Below are 17,276 nucleotides of genomic sequence, written 5' to 3'. Positions count from 1 at the left end.
AAGCTAAAGACTAATTAGCTGAGTGCCTGCAGGGGGGATATAGCCAGGTAGGGAGGAGCTAACACTTTTTTGCTTAGTGTCGCCTCCTAGGGCAGTGGCTATATCCCATGGTCTAGGCTGTGGCCCCCAATGATACGGACGAGAAATATACACCTACAGTTTAGATCCATGAAAACGCTGCATATTTTCAAAGACTGAAACCGAATATGCCGGCGTGAATGAGCCCCGCGGCCGTATATACGCTCTGTATTACACATATTATAAGGGGTGCGGCGGGCTCATACAGGCGGATTTTAACTGCGGAATCTGCGATCGTTGTCTGCGCGTAAGGTCCGCGCTAAAACGCAGGCATTGAATGGCACGCATTTTCGATGTTTCATTCGCGCTCACAGATACAAATTCCATGAGTGGAATTAAAATCCCAGCATGCTCTATTTTAGCACGGATTCCGCCCTAGGCGCTGGCCCTCCGATACCTGCGGGTAAATACGGCAGTGAGACGTATTAGATCTGTACCGGCTTTACAGCCCATGGAGGCAACTATTGTGTTGATTCACAGACAGCAAGCAGAGATCTTGAAAACCGTGAGGAACTGAAGCTCAAAGTAATTTACAAAACTGCAGAACTTAGTATACAAAAACTGAGCTTTATAGGGGTGTCCCACGAAAACAAGATATTCCTATCCTCAGCATAGGGGATATTTACTGACCGGTGGGCAGCCGACTGCTGGGACCCCCAATGACCCAGAGTGTCCCACCATGATGTTGCATATGCCCACTGCCACTTCATTGTTTTCATGGGTAAACCCCTTTAAGTAAAGCTAGAGGCCCGTGTATTGACCGCCGCGCCATCCTCCGCTCTCTTGATCTGGCTCTGATTTGCGAACTTACCGAGGCAGGTGGGCAGCGTGAGGACGGGCATGGAGCCGTGCTGGCTCTTGTGTGTGACCGAGCAGATCAGGTGCACAAACAGGGGGGGCATCTCCAGCTCCGACATCTCCTGACCGTTCAGCGAGTCTCCTCCCAGGACGCTGAAGGAATCGTCGTCCTGATTCACCGTCTCGGACTCGGACATGGACTCTGCGTTATCCGAATGCTCCCGATATTCCACCTCCAGATCAGGGTCGCTCTCGGTAGCAATGGCCCCCGCCGATGTGTTACCTGTGGATGTAGGCATGAATGACGGAGCGCTGGGATGGCGCGGCGCCTGCAGAGGTCACAGGACCGTCCTTACCCTCCTCTGTGGCCTGTTCTGCCTCCGACACCTCCATGTCCTCGCTGGGCTTCCGGTCTCCGGTGTCCTGACTGGTGTCCTCCTATCATGAAGAGGGAGGATGGAGGTTGCAATAAAACCATGAAAAGGGGGTCCTATCACAAACTTTTAGGCCCTGCTCAAATAGCATGTTGTTTGCACCAATCTTGACTCTTTGCCCAGAAGGCCTTCTAACGTAAGCAGAGCGCAGCGGTAGCCGGTGGCCAGGCTGGAAACTGGTGTGCAAGGTACAGAGATGCCGGCCACCAGCAGAGCATTGTAGGTGGAGTTAGCAGTGCACAAGCAGTACTGCAGTGTATTATCAGTGCGATCCTGGCATCACGGGCTGAAATCCCCGACCGGGACATTAAAAGGAGAGAAAAATTGAAAGAAAAACAAAAAACAAAAAAAAAAAAATTGGAGCCAACCTTTTTGCCTCTTAAAAAAATGCAAAAAAAAAGTCAAGGTTTTTATTGTACAATACACTGTATGCACGATTACACTGTATGAACAACAGGACAGAACTGGCGTTTTTTTCTCCCTGCCCTCCAAAAAAAATTATAAAAAGTGATGGGACCATTTTATGGATACATCTCATTTATTCCAATAAAAACTCCAGCTCGCCACAATGAAAAACCTCCCTCTCAGGCCTCGTTCACACGGGCGACATGGCATCACGGTGAGGAAGGTGATATCGCATCGCTGGTCCGTGCGATATTGCTGCGTCTTCTTGCGATTTTGTAGCGCTACATGCGAGGATTGAAATATAAGCCTTTCCCCGAAAATAAGCTGTAGCTGAAGAAGAGGAAAAAAAAACACGCTGTCAGCCCGTCCGCATCTTCTCCCCAGGTCCCGGCACCGATCTTCTTCTGCTCTGGCCGGGGATTGAAAAATTCCTGCCTTCTGGAAGCACTGGCTGTGATTGGCTGAAGCTTAGCCAATCACAGCCATGACTCAATGAATAACTGTGATTGGTTCAGTAGGATTTCCTACTGTCAAAGTTGCATTGCACCACACAAAAACCGTGCTTTCGTGCGATGCAACAGAGAGGAAGGCTCCATAGGGACACATGGGCTACAAAACCTCACCAGTCACAGGCATATCGCCGGACCCGCGAGGTTTTTGTGTCGGGTTGTCGCATGCTACAAAACATCGCATGTGTGAAGGAACCCATAGAAAAGCATGGGCTTCTCATACATGCGATTTGAAGCATTGTAGCAACGCGACAAAATCGTGCGACTTTGTAGCCCGCGTGAAGGAGGCCATACGGAGATGTTGACGAAAATTTTTTTTAAAAGTTGCTTTTGAAAAGTGGAAATGAAAATAACCAAAAATCGTTGCATCCTTAGGACCAAAACAAGTGGGGTCACTAAGGGGTTAATGGGATCGCTCCAGCACAGCGCTTGAGAAAACCGTCAGAAACCCGTTTACTCCCTTCAGCGGCGCAACATTAGGGAACTTGGAGCAAATCTGATATGAAGTCAATGCTAGACAAACGCTCACAATGCAATTCCTCAACATTCAAAGTGGCTCCCAAGTGGAGGGTCCGTCTCAGAGACTTTGGGCCACGTGCAACAACTTACCTCTCTTCTCTGGGAAGACGGGCAATAGAAGAAGTAATGCGGGTTTGACGGCACAGTCTTGAAGTGCAGACTTCCGATGGCAAGAAACTTATCCTAAGAAGTATAAAATATGAGAAGCAGCTATAAGACGGCGTCGGTCACCCGGATACATACTTATCTGTGAATGGCTCCTGCTCTAGGAAATAAGGATTGGATTCCAACACTATCATGTTTATAGGATGTCCGCTAATTATCCAGCCTACGGCTATCTATAGGGTCCGTCCGAGGCACCTGTATGATCCTGTGCAGGTCCGGAGACACCTCACACGCCTGTCCCGTCTCCAGGAGAGCAAGCTGGAACTCTGTACATGGCTGGCTGCTCGGTTCTGGGGTCGGCGCCTCAACGACTTCTTGCTCCACACACTCTTCTGTATCCACACTGAGGAGGAAAAGGATTATTGGTACCAGCCGTAAAATACTTTCATTGTCAAGTACCAAACCTGCTTCTCTCCCAAAGTTCAATAGTAGATGTATATATATACAGTATACAGAGAGCTCCCCCTGGTGGCGACTGCAGACAGCCCCGATTTAATCATGTAACTCTATGGCTGTGGGTAGGGAAGCAGCAGAATTGAAGGGGTACTCTGGGACAAAGCCATTGATAACGTTACTCCAAAATAGGTGATCAACAGTTGATTAGCAGGGATCCACCCGCTTGGGATCCCGACCAATCAGCTGATTGAAGTGACAGCAGCGCTTGGACAGGAGTGTTTGCTCATTTGTTCACTGATCGCTGCTGTGGATACTAGGGTCAATGATTGGGTTAATGAATGTTAGTTCACCATTAATGGCTCGTGTTAAAGGGGGGGTGTAGCCAATAGCGATGAAAGTGTGTGAGGGATGGAGGATCATATGATCGTTCCTCCCCTATATAGTCGGAATCGGCCGGTGGAAAGGCCATTTAAACGAGTGCCTATCTTGTTGAATCACCGCCGGTCCTCTGGCTCATATTGAGCCGTGTAAAAGGAGACTTAGTGGCCAGTATAAGGAGCACCATCCTTGGAGGGGATTGGAAGACATCTTGGTAAATCAATAGAAGTATACTGTCGGACTCTGAGACGTTGCCGGATGCGTCTTCAAGTGAAAGCAGAAAACTGAAGACAACCTGGGCGGTCCAAGAATGATGCTTTTTCTCTACAAGTCGCACCATAGCTGAGGACACCCCAAAGTGGATATAGCAATCTGTGGGTAATGGGCCGGGTACAAAGACCGGTAAACCATGGTGCACCAGTGAGCTCATCACCTGGACTCCGAGTGTAACACGGCGCCCTCCCGCACGCTCGGCTCATCCTCCTGCTCCAGGCTGCCTATGCGGAAGCTGGCCTTACGGAGCCGTCCGGTCTGGGAGGACTCCGGATCTGTCTGCGATTCTCGGAAGTTGCGTAGGTGCCCGCACAGCGTCATTAGGAAGTTGGTGATGTCAATCTCCTGCAGCTGCTCCTCGCAATAATCCATCGCTGTCAGGAGGTCTTGATGGGACACCCAGAGGGATTGCTGCAGAGCCTTGAACAAGCCTAAAGGAGAAGCGAGAGAGAGGATGAAGAACGGATAGAATCGGTCACAGTCGGCATAAAAACCGCCAACTGTGCCCGCTCGGTGCCCGCTCTGACCTTTCACGTAGCACTGGTGGTAGTGCTCCTGCAGCAGGTTGCAGTAGTTCACAAGCTCCTTCTGCCGGTGGTGAATGGAGGGATTGGTCGATGGCCGCTCAAGGGACTGAGACCTGGAAAGGGGGAGGAAGAAAATCAGCTTCAGAATGGAGGACGTTAAGAATTCAGAATTAGGGTTAACCTCCGGTTTTGGGACAACATGTTGCTGTGGGACCAGAGGAAGCATTACATTACCTGCTGTTGGTTTACTGTGCTGATGCCCACTGCTCCCGGGTCCCGTTCTGCCATTCGGGATGGCCGCCGCAGTCTTCAGACTATCTAATCTCCACAGTGCATGGATGACTACTACTACACCTGCTCTCCAATTGGGCAGTACTGCTACCTCAATCAGCGCTGGCCCATCAATACAGCAGGGCACCGTCTGCTTTAGGTAGCTGGAATATTGTAGCCGCCATCTTGGATGGCTGATAACAGAATCCCAAACCGGTGGATCAGAGGGACATTGTGAAGAACAGCAGCAGGTAAAATACCCCCCCCCCCCCCCCTCCTACAGTCCTGGGACTGACTTTTGTCACAAAGCTGGAGGAATGCTTTAACCTTGGATAAGACATGGTGCCTTTAAAGGGACAGTAGCACCGCCATCATACAGAAGAATAAGCAACAGTAATCCAAGGGCGTCCGCATGGCGCTCACGGTAGGGTAGACAGTCCAAAGTATCCGGGACATTCCTATGCTGAGGTCTACTTTATCCTAAAAGGGGGTAGTCCGGTTTCTAGCAGCCAAAGCTCAAAGACGTTGCTCAAGAGTTTAAAGGGGTATTCCCATCTCAACATATAACTTGCCGACTGGTGGGGGTCGGACTGCCGAGATCCCCTCTGATCCAGAAATGTCGCCTCTAGCACGTCCCTGAGTGCTGATAGCAGTGGCCGTGCGTGTGCGCCAATCACTTCAATGGGAACTGCCGAAATCAAGCCCTTGGCAATCTGCAGCAGTCTAATGGGGCTGCCGGGGATTGTTCAGCACTTGATCTCAACTATCTTGGTGGTCCTAATAAAAGTAAATGACTCAGAAGCACACATGTGTGACCACCTCAAAATGTTGGGCTCCGTTGGGGGTGTTTTCTCTGGGTCAGTGGGGGCCTCAGCTGTCAGACCCCCGCCGATCAGAAGGTTATCCTCTATGCTGTGGGAAGGAAGACCCTTTAAGAAAATTAAACTAGCTGCAGGAAATGCTACAAAAGAAAATACACATCTCCCACCTGGTAAATCCCCCGCAGCAGCGGCTCCGAGGCACCGATGGTCTCTGCAGCGATGACATGTCGTACGCACAAGTCACCACTGATGCCAGAAGTCCGCGGAGGCCAGCGGACAAGAGGATGTAAAATATATCACCACTACAGGAATATAAAGTCCAATAGGGACCACCAGAGCACTGGGGATTTAACAGGTGAGCAATGATTGCCTTCTTGTCTTCTAACACTTCCTGCTGTTAGTGAAGGCTTTGTTCATATATCTGTCGGAGTCTCCATCACAGATCCTGGAAAATACGGCAGCGCTCCAGGTCAAAGGACCCCATTATACCCAATGAGGTCCCGGAGCTGCTGGGGTCAGCGATGCAGATGGGAGCCAAACGTGTGAAACTCTGGGGCAACCGCAAATATCATATTAACGGAAAGACCCCTTGATTAGAATATTATAAATTATATAATAGTGATAATTATCAATATTAAAAATTGTGTTTACGGGGGGGGGGGGGACTTAAGATTATCTGTAAAAACGTTTAGATGCCACAGTCAGCAATAACTGCAGCAACTGCATCGTTAAATGGTACAGAGGAGTGATTAGGTGAGCAACTCCTCATCTTTTCATTTCCACATCTTTTCTGGGGGGAAAAAACCCTATATGTGACAATAAGAGAGCAAAATTTGCTCTCTGGTTGATAGAGGGCAATAACATTAAGAAAAGACCATTAAACAGGGGGAGAAACAGTAAAAATGCAGATCATCTCTGCTGCCTGCTGGTGCCCCATCCTTCTCTGCTCTATACACACACTGAAAAGTGATGAGCTGTAAATTCAGTATTCCCGGACCCACTTCAAACAGCTGTAGCTCTGGTTCTATCGCTGCTACTGACAAGCTTCTGGTGTCATTTTAATGACAAGATGTCTTAAAATAACAACAAAAGCATACTGGTAGCACTGACAAAACCAAAACTACAGCCATCTAAGGGTGCCTGTCCACGGGCGTGATTTCATGCCCTCTGAAGCTTTCCATAGCACTGCTATGGAAAGCGCCGGCACACTGTCCACGAGCGGAGAATCAATGTGATTCTCCGCGGTCAGCCTATTTATCAGATAGGGCTGACCGGCGGAGATTCGGCGATGGCTCCTGCTCCCGGGCTGCGGCTCCCATGGCGGAGCTTCGCCGTGGGATACAGCAATGCCCGTAGACAGGGGGCCTTAGGTTGAATAACCTCAGCTCCTCCAAAACTTTAAAGCTGCTTTCCTGCAGAACAAACAAAGTTTCTCCTAAACTGCTGGGGGTAAAGAATCTTTATACATTTCTTGCACAGTGCAGCACACACAGCAATGGTAACACATGACATCACAGACAGAGAAGTGCAGTTTATGATTTGCTTAGCCTGCAAAGCACGGTTATCTTCTATTGCAAACACGAGGTTAATGATGGAGGTTCCCCACATCGGATATCAGCGGCACGACTTTAGCATTTTATTGTGCTAGTGGTACAGCTGCAGACCCGAGTCCAGCCTGGGGGCACTTGGGCTCAAGGATTCAGAAGTTGCATTGTGAGCAATTCCATAGAACATTCTGTAGGCGGCGCTTCTGCAGCGATATCCTGCAGACGACCGGATGGAAAACCTCAAGGGATTTAAAGGGCCACTCCTGTGATTTTTTTTTTATTCAATCACTATGTGGCTATCCTGCCAGCATATACAATTCGTTACCTTGGTTAGTTATTCCTTTCTATCTGAATCTCCCGGCCTCTTTCTCCTTAGATGGTCATGTGATCTCAATTCTGGCGGGCTCGGATCTACTTGGGGTTATGTATTCAGTTTCTAGTCAGTTTCTCAGTTGGTGTGATGCTGTTACATGGACCTACCACAGAAACTGCATAGAGGGGGGAACTCCTATCCCAGTTCCTGATAATTATCACACAGGTATAATAGAGGAAATCACAGCTCATCCTCCTGACTGTATAATTTTAGCTGTAGCTTATTTAGGTGAATACGGAGATTAAAAATTATTTAAAATGTCCCTCCCCCCCCCACCCCAGCAAGCAAAAATGGTATAGCTTTAAGGGGTTTGCCTGCCCTCTTATTCACTGATAATCAGTACTCTGGATGGGCCATTAGTAGTTGGTGGACGGGGATCCCCGTCAATCAGCTGATCGTCTGGCCCGCTGTCATTTGCCATCAGCACAGGAAGTGCGTGCGCCGGCTTCACTCCCATTGAAATCAATGAAAGAGCCGTTCTGCTGCGATATTTCAGGATTCTCCGATGATCAGGACGTCACATCCTTGTCCTGACCATGAGAGGAGCAGGAAGTGCTGTAGCAGCGCAGCTCTCCCATTGACTTCAGTGGGAGTGAAGCTGGGCCACACACTTCCTCCCCTGTACGTTGATGACAACGTCCGGCCTGCAGCACTGGACAGCAGGCTGGATAATTGGCCAATGAAGCAGGATTCCGAGCGGCGGACGCCCATCCAGAAACTAATGATGACCTATCCGGAGGATAGATAATCCGTGAAAAAGAAGCCAGACAACCTCTTTAACTAATGCTGCGCTGATGCATCATGGGATAGATGTGAAACTGAAAGTAAAACATCCCAGCCTCAAGACGGTGCCTGATAAGCATCAGACAGGGGGCTGCACTGCAGGGACGTGGCTGGAGACCCCCAGAGTGTGACAGGCAATCGGGTGAGTGGCCCTTTAATACGGTTTTCTACTTTAAAGCAGACAAAGTTTAATTCTGCTACAAGAAAACATTCTGCACCTTTCTACTTTGTGTTTCAATTTCTCACACTGCTTGCTGTCAGTGAATATAAAACTTCTACACATATTCAAGGACTAGGACTACATGGCGACTTTGCTTGCGAACATCAAGTTGCAAACTAGTGATGCAACTAAATAATATGCGCGATTAATCTGTGACTTGTTGATTTGAAGTCGCACAAAGTACTTTAGGGTGCGATCTAGGATTTGGCCATGGGAAATTAATTTTTTGATGTGAGCTGCAGCCGATCCCCGTGCGGGAAAAACTGATCACAAGCCACAAAACAAAAATGGTTCGGCTTTTCGCACGCCTCCTGCCGCATCACGTGGAGTTCGGTAAATCGACCGATGTCACAATCACTGCTTGCAGCCAAAGCCCCCATGCAGCCCGGACTAACACTTCTCCGCAGCACCGCTCTGCTGTCCCGACAGTTCGTCACAATGTATCAGTGACCTGTATCAGCCTCATTACCTCATAGAGGACTGCAAACACTTTTTAGCAATCGGCTGCCAAGAGAACTGGGTTAGCGGCGCTGAATCTCATTAACAAGCTGAGAAGGAGCCGAGAAGAAGTCCCACAAGACGCAGCGAGCTGAAGACATACTTCATACATGTAACACGCTCAGCACATGCAGCACAAGCGCTGGTTAAGCCCGCCATCCCCTCACACCCCCAGACGCCGCATCCAGCACCCCAAACCATCTCCTGCGGAGGCGAAGCGTTGCTAGAAATGGATAGTACCTGGTGTTCAGTTCTCGGAAGATTTCCCACGATACAGACTCCTGTTTAAACTCACTGAAGAAAAGAGCAGGAGGTTAGCATCCGGGCGTCCGCCGCACAGCGACCGCCGCCGCCGTGTAATGCATCAACACACAATCCCCACCAGTAAACAGCAATGCAAAGTCACAGATGTACTACTTGTCTAGTGTTGGGCACTTCATCAAACTCTTCTACCACCTGGAGCAGAGTGCTGCAAGAAAGAGCGCCCCCTGCTGTGGAGGACTCGCAGTGACCATTTTACAAAGTCGTCCATTCATCTTAAAGGAGATGTCCCGCGCCGAAACGGGTTTTTTTTTTTTTAAACCCCCCCCCCGTTCGGCGCGAGACAACCCCGATGCAGGGGTTAAAAAACCCACCCGCACAGCGCTTACCTGAATCCCGGCGGTCCGGCGTCTTCATACTCACCTGCTGAAGATGGCCGCCGGGATCCTCTGCCTTCGTGGACCGCAGCTCTTCTGTGCGGTCCACTGCCGATTCCAGCCTCCTGATTGGCTGGAATCGGCACGTGACGGGGCGGAGCTACACGGAGCCGCTCTCTGGCACGAGCGGCTCCATAGAAGACTACAGAAGACCCGGACTGCGCAAGCGCGGCTAATTTGGCCATCGGAGGCCAAAAATTAGTCGGCACCATGGAGACGAGGACGCTAGCAACGGAGCAGGTAAGTATAAAACTTTTTATAACTTCTGTATGGCTCATAATTAATGCACAATGTATATTACAAAGTGCATTATTATGGCCATACAGAAGTGTATAGACCCACTTGCTGCCTCGGGACATCTCCTTTAATGGGCTGGGTGTAGGATGCTTTCATTATGCAGCATCTATTTGCCACATGCGCTGGGAGTCAAACCGATCCACTGGACCCCCATCCACTCTATGCAGGCCACAAGAGCGGTCATTAGGCCTCCGTCAGGCCTCTATGCGTTTGTCTGCAGCATGAAACAGCACAGTATGCGGAGCCATTCCATACAGAGGGACGCAGTAAGACAAACCGTATACTGCACACGTACGCTTTGATTTGGGCCCTTTGAGGATGGATTCTCCTGCAAGGCCCTATAGCCCAAAATGTACAATAAAGGCCGAGTGCACACTAGTCGTGAGCCGTGCTCCGGAGACTTGTGTGCAACTCCCATCTGACAGCACATGGACACCATGAGTTTTTTTTGTGCGGTCCATTTGGAAAAATGCCCTTGCATAGTCCATAGGCTACAATGGGGCGGTGTGGTCAGTGAAATTACAAGCACGGCCCCATAATACTCCTAAGTACTCCATACATATAATCGTGATCCTTGTGCAAAGGTTTTAAATGGCGAGTCCAGAGGCACGAAACTGCCAATCGCCCTTTATCAACCAAGGCGGATGCCGGAAGAAGTGAGATCAGAAGCCGCCTTGGAGCGCCCACAGCAACTTCTTGTCCCAGTTCTCCACAAGTATCACAAATCATTGTGTGCGGTCTGATCTGTGCGCCCCCCACAGATGTACGCCAATGCAGAGAGCTGCCGGACCGCAGGACTGCACGGCTGTATATCAGAATCCACCGGAGTCATAAGTTGTAGCTCAGCTGGACGCTGCAAGACACAACGTGACGGCGGTCTGGCGGCTTCTTCACGCGGCTCTATGCGATCTGGATGCCTGACATACGCAGGGTTTTCACGCACGGAAACACTGCAAATTTACTGCACATTTTAGGCCTCATGTCCACAGGGAAAATCAGGCCCGCCGCGGATTCTCCATGTAGAATCCGCAGCGGGTCCCTCCTGCCCCGCAGACATGAGGCTGAAAATAAGAATAAACTCACCTGTCCTGGACGCTGGGGGTCTCCCCTCCGTCGCAGCCGGATCCTCTTTCTTCAGCCCAGCAGATCTGCTCGGCACGCCAGCAGCGTGCCACGCGCATGCACCGGGCACATTCGCCGGGCCGAAGAAAGAAGATCCGTCCGCGACGGAGGGGAGACCCGCAGCGTCCGGACAGGTGAGTTTTAATTCTGGTGTGGGTGTTCCGCGGATCCCATAGGCTTCAATAGAAGCCCGCGGAAGACCCGCACGAAAATGGAGCATGTCGCGTTTCTTTTCCCGCACGCCTGAAGGGAAAAATGACATCCGCAGGTATTTAACTACCTGCGGGTGTCCAATGCATCCCTATGGGGCGCGGATCCGCGTGCGGGAGAAACGCTGCGGATTTTAAATCATCTTTACCCCGTGGACATCAGGCCTTACTGTTGGTATTTCATGACTGTAAAACAATATGATGCATTTTTATTTCTTCTGCCTTCATCTGTAACGAGGCATTTTTGGGCGTATCCACTGAGATTTTACGCAATCCCGTAGATCTTAATGGCCGATTTCGGTCTCGCGCCAGAATAGGACGTGCTGAGATTTATTTCACGCACTCGTATTATGAGCGTGAAGGACACACGTCTGACTACTTTAATATACATCATGGTGGTTTGTGCCGCTGGTATTAAGCATGTAGAATATACGAGCGCAATACACGGGGCCACTACAACCGTCTGCAGGAGCCGTAATACCGCGAGGACAATAGTCGGCTGTACAGGGCGTTTGTTGGTTCCAAAAGAAGCGGCAGACCTCCCAGGAGTTGTGTCTGGTAATGAAGCTCCGAACTACAGAATGGTGCTGCAATACCAGCCACAACCTGTGAGCAAGTGTGGCGCTGTTTTTCTAAGAAACTAGCCATCTTTTCTCTTACTAGACAACTCTTTAAGTGTGACAGGGCAAGATCGCTAAAGAATCGGTTGAAAGGAGTCATCACCGAACAGACTGAAAAAACACAAACACTCTGGATGCCAAGTCTGCTTCAATGAAGCCAATAGATGCAGTAAAAATGCATCAAACACCATAAATCACCTAAAGCATCCCCCCATGAGCGGAACATAAGCTGCCACATTGTGTGAATGGGAAGAACAAAAGTCATTCAACTCACCTGAAGAACACGTCACAGGATGTCCTCTGCGGCCGGGACCCGACTAACTGCTCCCGGAGGGATTCCAATGGACAGTTATACACATAGACAGGGCAGCGGAGCCGGCGGCCGGAGAACATGTCTTGTAGGGAGGACTGGCGGCTGAAAGAGATGTGCATTTCCCTCCGATGTTCAGTCTCTTGTCCGTTACCTGAAGTACAAAGTAAGATCCTCCGAGTTACATCCTGTATTATACTCCAGAGCTGCACTCACTATTCTGCTGGTGGAGTCACTGTGTACATACATTACTTATCCTGTACTGATCCTGTGTTACATCCTGTATTATACTCCAGAGCTGCACTCACTATTCTGCTGGTGGAGTCACTGTGTACATACATTACTTATCCTGTACTGACCCTGAGCTACATCCTGTATTATACCCCAGAGCTGCACTCACTATTCTGCTGGTGGAGTCATTGTGTACATACATTACTTATCCTGTACTGATGCGGAGTTACATCCCGTATTATACTCCAGAGCTGCACTCCCTATTCTGCTGGTAGAGTCACTGTGTACATACATTACTTATTCTGTACTGCTCCTGAGTTACATCCTGTATTATACTCCAGAGCAGCACTCACTATTCTGCTGGTGGAGTCACTGTGTACATACATTACTTATCCTGTACTGCTCCTGAGTTACATCCTGTATTATACCCCAGAGCTGCATTCACTATTCTGCTGGTGGAGTCACTGTGTACATACATTACTTATCCTGTACTGATCCTGAGTTACATCCTGTATTATACTCCAGAGCTGCACTCACCATTCTGCTGGTAGAGTCACTGTGTACATACATTACTTATCCTGTACTGACCCTGAGTTACATCCTGTATTATACCCCAGAGCTGCACTCACTATTCTGCTGGTGGAGTCACTGTGTACATACATTACTTATCCTGCACTGATCCTTAGTTACACCTGGTATTATACTCCAGAGCTGCACTCACTATTCTGCTGGTGGAGTCACTGTGTACATACAGTATAACTAGATTTTACCCCCTGCAGGAGTGATGCTCAGTGTGGGGAGACCAGCATTGGACAGGAGACTCTCCGGGTAGGTACTTCCCTCTGTGGACACGGAGGCGTCTGGAGGAATCATTAATTTCTGGATATCTACGGTGAAAATGATCATCAATGAAATCTCAAACTCTGAAGGCGGCGCTGTAACGTCACACGGCGGGTGCTGCTCTAAGTACCTGTGAAAGCTGCGGGCAGGAAGGTGAGCAGCAGGTGCTGCGCATTCACCAGCCGGGCGTAGCAGCACCACCGCGGCGGCGGCTCCTCCTGTGACAAGGCTCGGCCGTCCTCCGGCTCCTCTGTGGGACAAGGACTCTACAAAGACAAGCATCTGCCATTGGAGCAGCAGCGATACCCAGAGCAACACTGGGACCACTCCTCTGCGGAGCAACACTGGGACCACTCCTCTGCGGAGCAACACTGGGACCACTCCTCTGCGACCCTGCTGTCATTTCTGGCTACCTTCTTTAACCCCTTAGTGACGCGGCCTATTTGGCCATAAGGACGCAAGCATTTTTTTAAAAATTTTCATCTCCACTTTTGAGAAGCCGCACCTCTTATATTTTCCGCTGACGCGGCGCATGAGGGGTTGTTTTCTACGCAGCGAACTGTAGTTCTTACTGGCACAATTTTTTGGGTACATATGATGTATTATATAAAACATTTTTTACATTTTTTTTTGGAAAGCAGGGAGAAAAAACTAATTCTGCCTTTTTTTAAACATCATAAAGCATAAGTGATGCGATCACTTTTTTTCGGATCGTTACGGCAACGACAATACCAAAATTATATACTTTTTTTTAGTTTTTTTCACTGCACCCCGCACAATAAAACCCTTTCTCGTCTCATTCATGGGGGTATTGGGGGACGCGGCCTCCACCCATGCTGCTATATTTTTTCTGACGTTTTCCTCCTTTTTGGAGCGTTCCCCTTGCAGTTACACCTGTTGCTGCTTTCATTATTTTGTTGTCATGTTGTCAGGGAGACCGTTCATTGTGTATCCTACCTGGCCGCTCCTGCTGCTTGCATACAAGCTAGTTAGGTTGGTGCCTGCAGGGGGTAGAGCTGCTAGGAGGGGCTAACACTTTTTCTGATATGTGTCCATCTCAGAGTTAATAAGACGAGAAACAGATTTTAAGCTACATCTAAAAATCTTGTATTCCTTCTCTTTAATGCCGCTTTAGGGGCCTTGAACCTGCGATGCTACGGATCTTCACTGATAATACACTGCAGTACATCTGTACTGGAACGCATTGTTGCCATTGTCTGGTTGCCATGGCAACCTCTCAGTCCTCCACGATTACATGGTGGAACGCCACCTTACAGCTCGTCTCCGCCGCCCCCTTACAGCTCGTCTCCGTCGGCCCCCTACAGCTCGTCTCCGCCGGCCCCCTACAGCTCGTCTCCGCCGGCCCCCTACAGCTCGTCTCCGCCGGCCCCCTACAGCTCGTCTCCGCCGGCCCCCTTACAGCTCGTCTCCGCCGGCCCCCTTACAGCTCGTCTCCGCCGGCCCCCTACAGCTCGTCTCCGCCGGCCCCCTTACAGCTCGTCTCCGCCGGCCCCCTTACAGCTCGTCTCCGCCGGCCCCCTTACAGCTCGTCTCCGCCGGCCCCCTTACAGCTCGTCTCCGCCGGCCCCCTTACAGCTCGTCTCCGCCGGCCCCCTTACAGCTCGTCTCCGCCGGCCCCCTTACAGCTCGTCTCCGCCGGCCCCCTTACAGCTCGTCTCCGCCGGCCCCCTTACAGCTCGTCTCCGCCGGCCCCCTTACAGCTCGTCTCCGCCGGCCCCCTTACAGCTCGTCTCCGCCGGCCCCCTTACAGCTCGTCTCCGCCGGCCCCCTTACAGCTCGTCTCCGCCGGCCCCCTTACAGCTCGTCTCCGTTGGTCCCCTTACAGCTCCTCTCCGCTGCTCCTTACAGCTCGTCTCCCCCGCCCCCTTACAGCTCGTCTCCGCCGGCCCCCTTACAGCTAGTCTCTGCGGCCCCTTACAGCTCGTCTCCACCGGCCCCCTTACAGCTAGTCTCCGCCGGCCCCCTTACAGCTCGTCTCCGCCGGCCCCCTTACAGCTCGTCTCCGCCGGCCCCCTTACAGCTAGTCTCCGCCGGCCCCCTTACAGCTAGTCTCCGCCGGCCCCCTTACAGCTAGTCTCCGCCGGCCCCCTTACAGCTCGTCTCCGCCGGCCCCCTTACAGCTCGTCTCCGCCGGCCCCCTTACAGCTCGTCTCCGCCGGCCCCCTTACAGCTCGTCTCCGCCGGCCCCCTTACAGCTCGTCTCCGTTGGCCCCCTTACAGCTCGTCTCCGCTGCTCCTTACAGCTCGTCTCCCCCGCCCCCTACAGCTTGTCTCCGCCCATCACTATTTGTAACGTCTTCAGAACCAGAGATTTTTAATTTTTTGAACTTTCATTTTTCTTCCCCGCCTTCCAGGGGCCACAACGTCTCGATGTTTCCAGTGACACGGCCGTATCAGGGTTTGGTTTTCTGCAGGATGAGTTGTATTTTCTAATGGTACCATTTAATGTAAGTATAATGCACAGAATTTTTTTTTTTCATTTTTAAGTGGGGAGAATGGGAAAAAAATGCAAATTGCGCCTTTTTTGGGTTTTGTTCTTCTAGCGGTCGCAGTGCAGTCCACGCCATTAACTTTCTTCTGTGCGTCAGTAGGATTACTGGGATACCAACTTTATATAGTTTAACGCCTTCTGGCTATATGGCGTACATTTACGTCCTGCAGCGTTGGGGTATCTATGGAGAGAGATCGCGGGGCGACCTCTCTTCATACAGCGCACGGCCGATCGCGGCTATTAACCATTTAAATCCCTTGAGCGATGTTCGGATCCCGTACACCCCACCCCCCGGCATAGAGACGTATGGGTGTAGCGGGTTTAACTGCTTCTGCATCCTCCTTTCCCGGGTACATAGCGATTAATGAGAAAAAAAATGTTTTGATCACTTTTTACTCAATTTTTTTGAAGGCCGGGACACCGGAAAAAAGAAAACAAAAACAGCTCTGGTGTGTCATCTTTTTTTTTTTTTTTTAAACAGCTTTCCCCGTGTGGGAAAAATATTGTGATATTTTAATAGTTCTGACTTTTATCGTATGTGGCGATACCAAATATGTGGGGCTGTTTAATGGAGAAAATGGGAATAGAGTTTTTTTTTTTTTTTTACTGTTGCGGGGGTGCAGATGGGTCGCGGGAAGCTGTCCCCCTCCTGCTGACCGCGGGGGTGCAGATGGGTCGCGGGAAGCTGTCCCCCTCCTGCTGACTGCGGGGGTGCAGATAGGTCGCGGGAAGGTGTCCCCCTCCTGCTGACTGCGGGGGTGCAGATGGGTCGCGGGAAGGTGTCCCCCTCCTGCTGACTGCGGGGGTGCAGATGGGTCGCGGGAAGGTGTCCCCCTCCTGCTGACTGCGGGGGTGTAGATGGGTCGCGGGAAGGTGTCCCCCTCCTGCTGACTGCGGGGGTGTAGATGGGTCGCGGGAAGGTGTCCCCCCTCCTGCTGACTGCGGGGGTGCAGATAGGTCGCGGGAAGGTGTCCCCCTCCTGCTGACTGCGGGGGTGCAGATGGGTCGCGGGAAGGTGTCCCCCTCCTGCTGACTGCGGGGGTGCAGATGGGTCGCGGGAAGGTGTCCCCCTCCTGCTGACTGCGGGGGTGTAGATGGGTCGCGGGAAGGTGTCCCCCTCCTGCTGACTGCGGGGGTGCAGATGGGTCGCGGGAAGGTGTCCCCCCTCCTGCTGACTGCGGGGGTGTAGATGGGTCGCGGGAAGGTGTCCCCCTCCTGCTGACTGCGGGGGTGTAGATGGGTCGCGGGAAGGTGTCCCCCCTCCTGCTGACTGCGGGGGTGCAGATGGGTTGCGGGAAGGTGTCCCCCTCCTGCTGACTGCGGGGGTGCAGATGGGTTGCGGGAAGGTGTCCCCCTCCTGCTGACTGCAGGGGTGTAGATCGGTTGCGGGAAGGTGTCCCCCTCCTGCTGACTGCGGGGGTGTAGATGGGTTGCGGGAAGGTA

General features: G+C 51.2%; 1 protein-coding gene across 9 annotated transcripts in view; it reads right to left on the bottom strand.

Annotated features, from left to right (window-relative positions):
• The window catches only part of SZT2 (SZT2 subunit of KICSTOR complex), a 178,938-nt gene that overhangs the window by 107,512 nt on the left and 54,150 nt on the right, over window positions 1-17,276 (bottom strand). For 7 of the 9 annotated variants that reach the window (XM_066597912.1, XM_066597916.1, XM_066597913.1 and 4 more), the window contains exons 24-33: window positions 13,452-13,587; window positions 13,252-13,368; window positions 12,215-12,404; window positions 9,235-9,288; window positions 4,483-4,595; window positions 4,116-4,386; window positions 3,104-3,251; window positions 2,834-2,926; window positions 1,233-1,314; window positions 890-1,159 (exon numbers count right to left, since the gene is read on the bottom strand). In XM_066597912.1, coding sequence (XP_066454009.1) covers window positions 890-1,159; window positions 1,233-1,314; window positions 2,834-2,926; window positions 3,104-3,251; window positions 4,116-4,386; window positions 4,483-4,595; window positions 9,235-9,288; window positions 12,215-12,404; window positions 13,252-13,368; window positions 13,452-13,587 — 1,474 coding nt within the window. The remainder of the gene's footprint in view (window positions 1-889; window positions 1,160-1,232; window positions 1,315-2,833; window positions 2,927-3,103; window positions 3,252-4,115; window positions 4,387-4,482; window positions 4,596-9,234; window positions 9,289-12,214; window positions 12,405-13,251; window positions 13,369-13,451; window positions 13,588-17,276) is intronic. The other 2 variants (XM_066597915.1, XM_066597921.1) reach the window with 1 other exon arrangement.

Source organism: Eleutherodactylus coqui, chromosome 3 (genome assembly GCF_035609145.1).
Source record: "Eleutherodactylus coqui strain aEleCoq1 chromosome 3, aEleCoq1.hap1, whole genome shotgun sequence".
Taxonomy (NCBI): domain Eukaryota; kingdom Metazoa; phylum Chordata; class Amphibia; order Anura; family Eleutherodactylidae; genus Eleutherodactylus; species Eleutherodactylus coqui.
The sequence above is the reverse complement of the archived record's forward strand: the minus strand, read 5'-3'. Positions and strand labels throughout refer to the sequence as shown.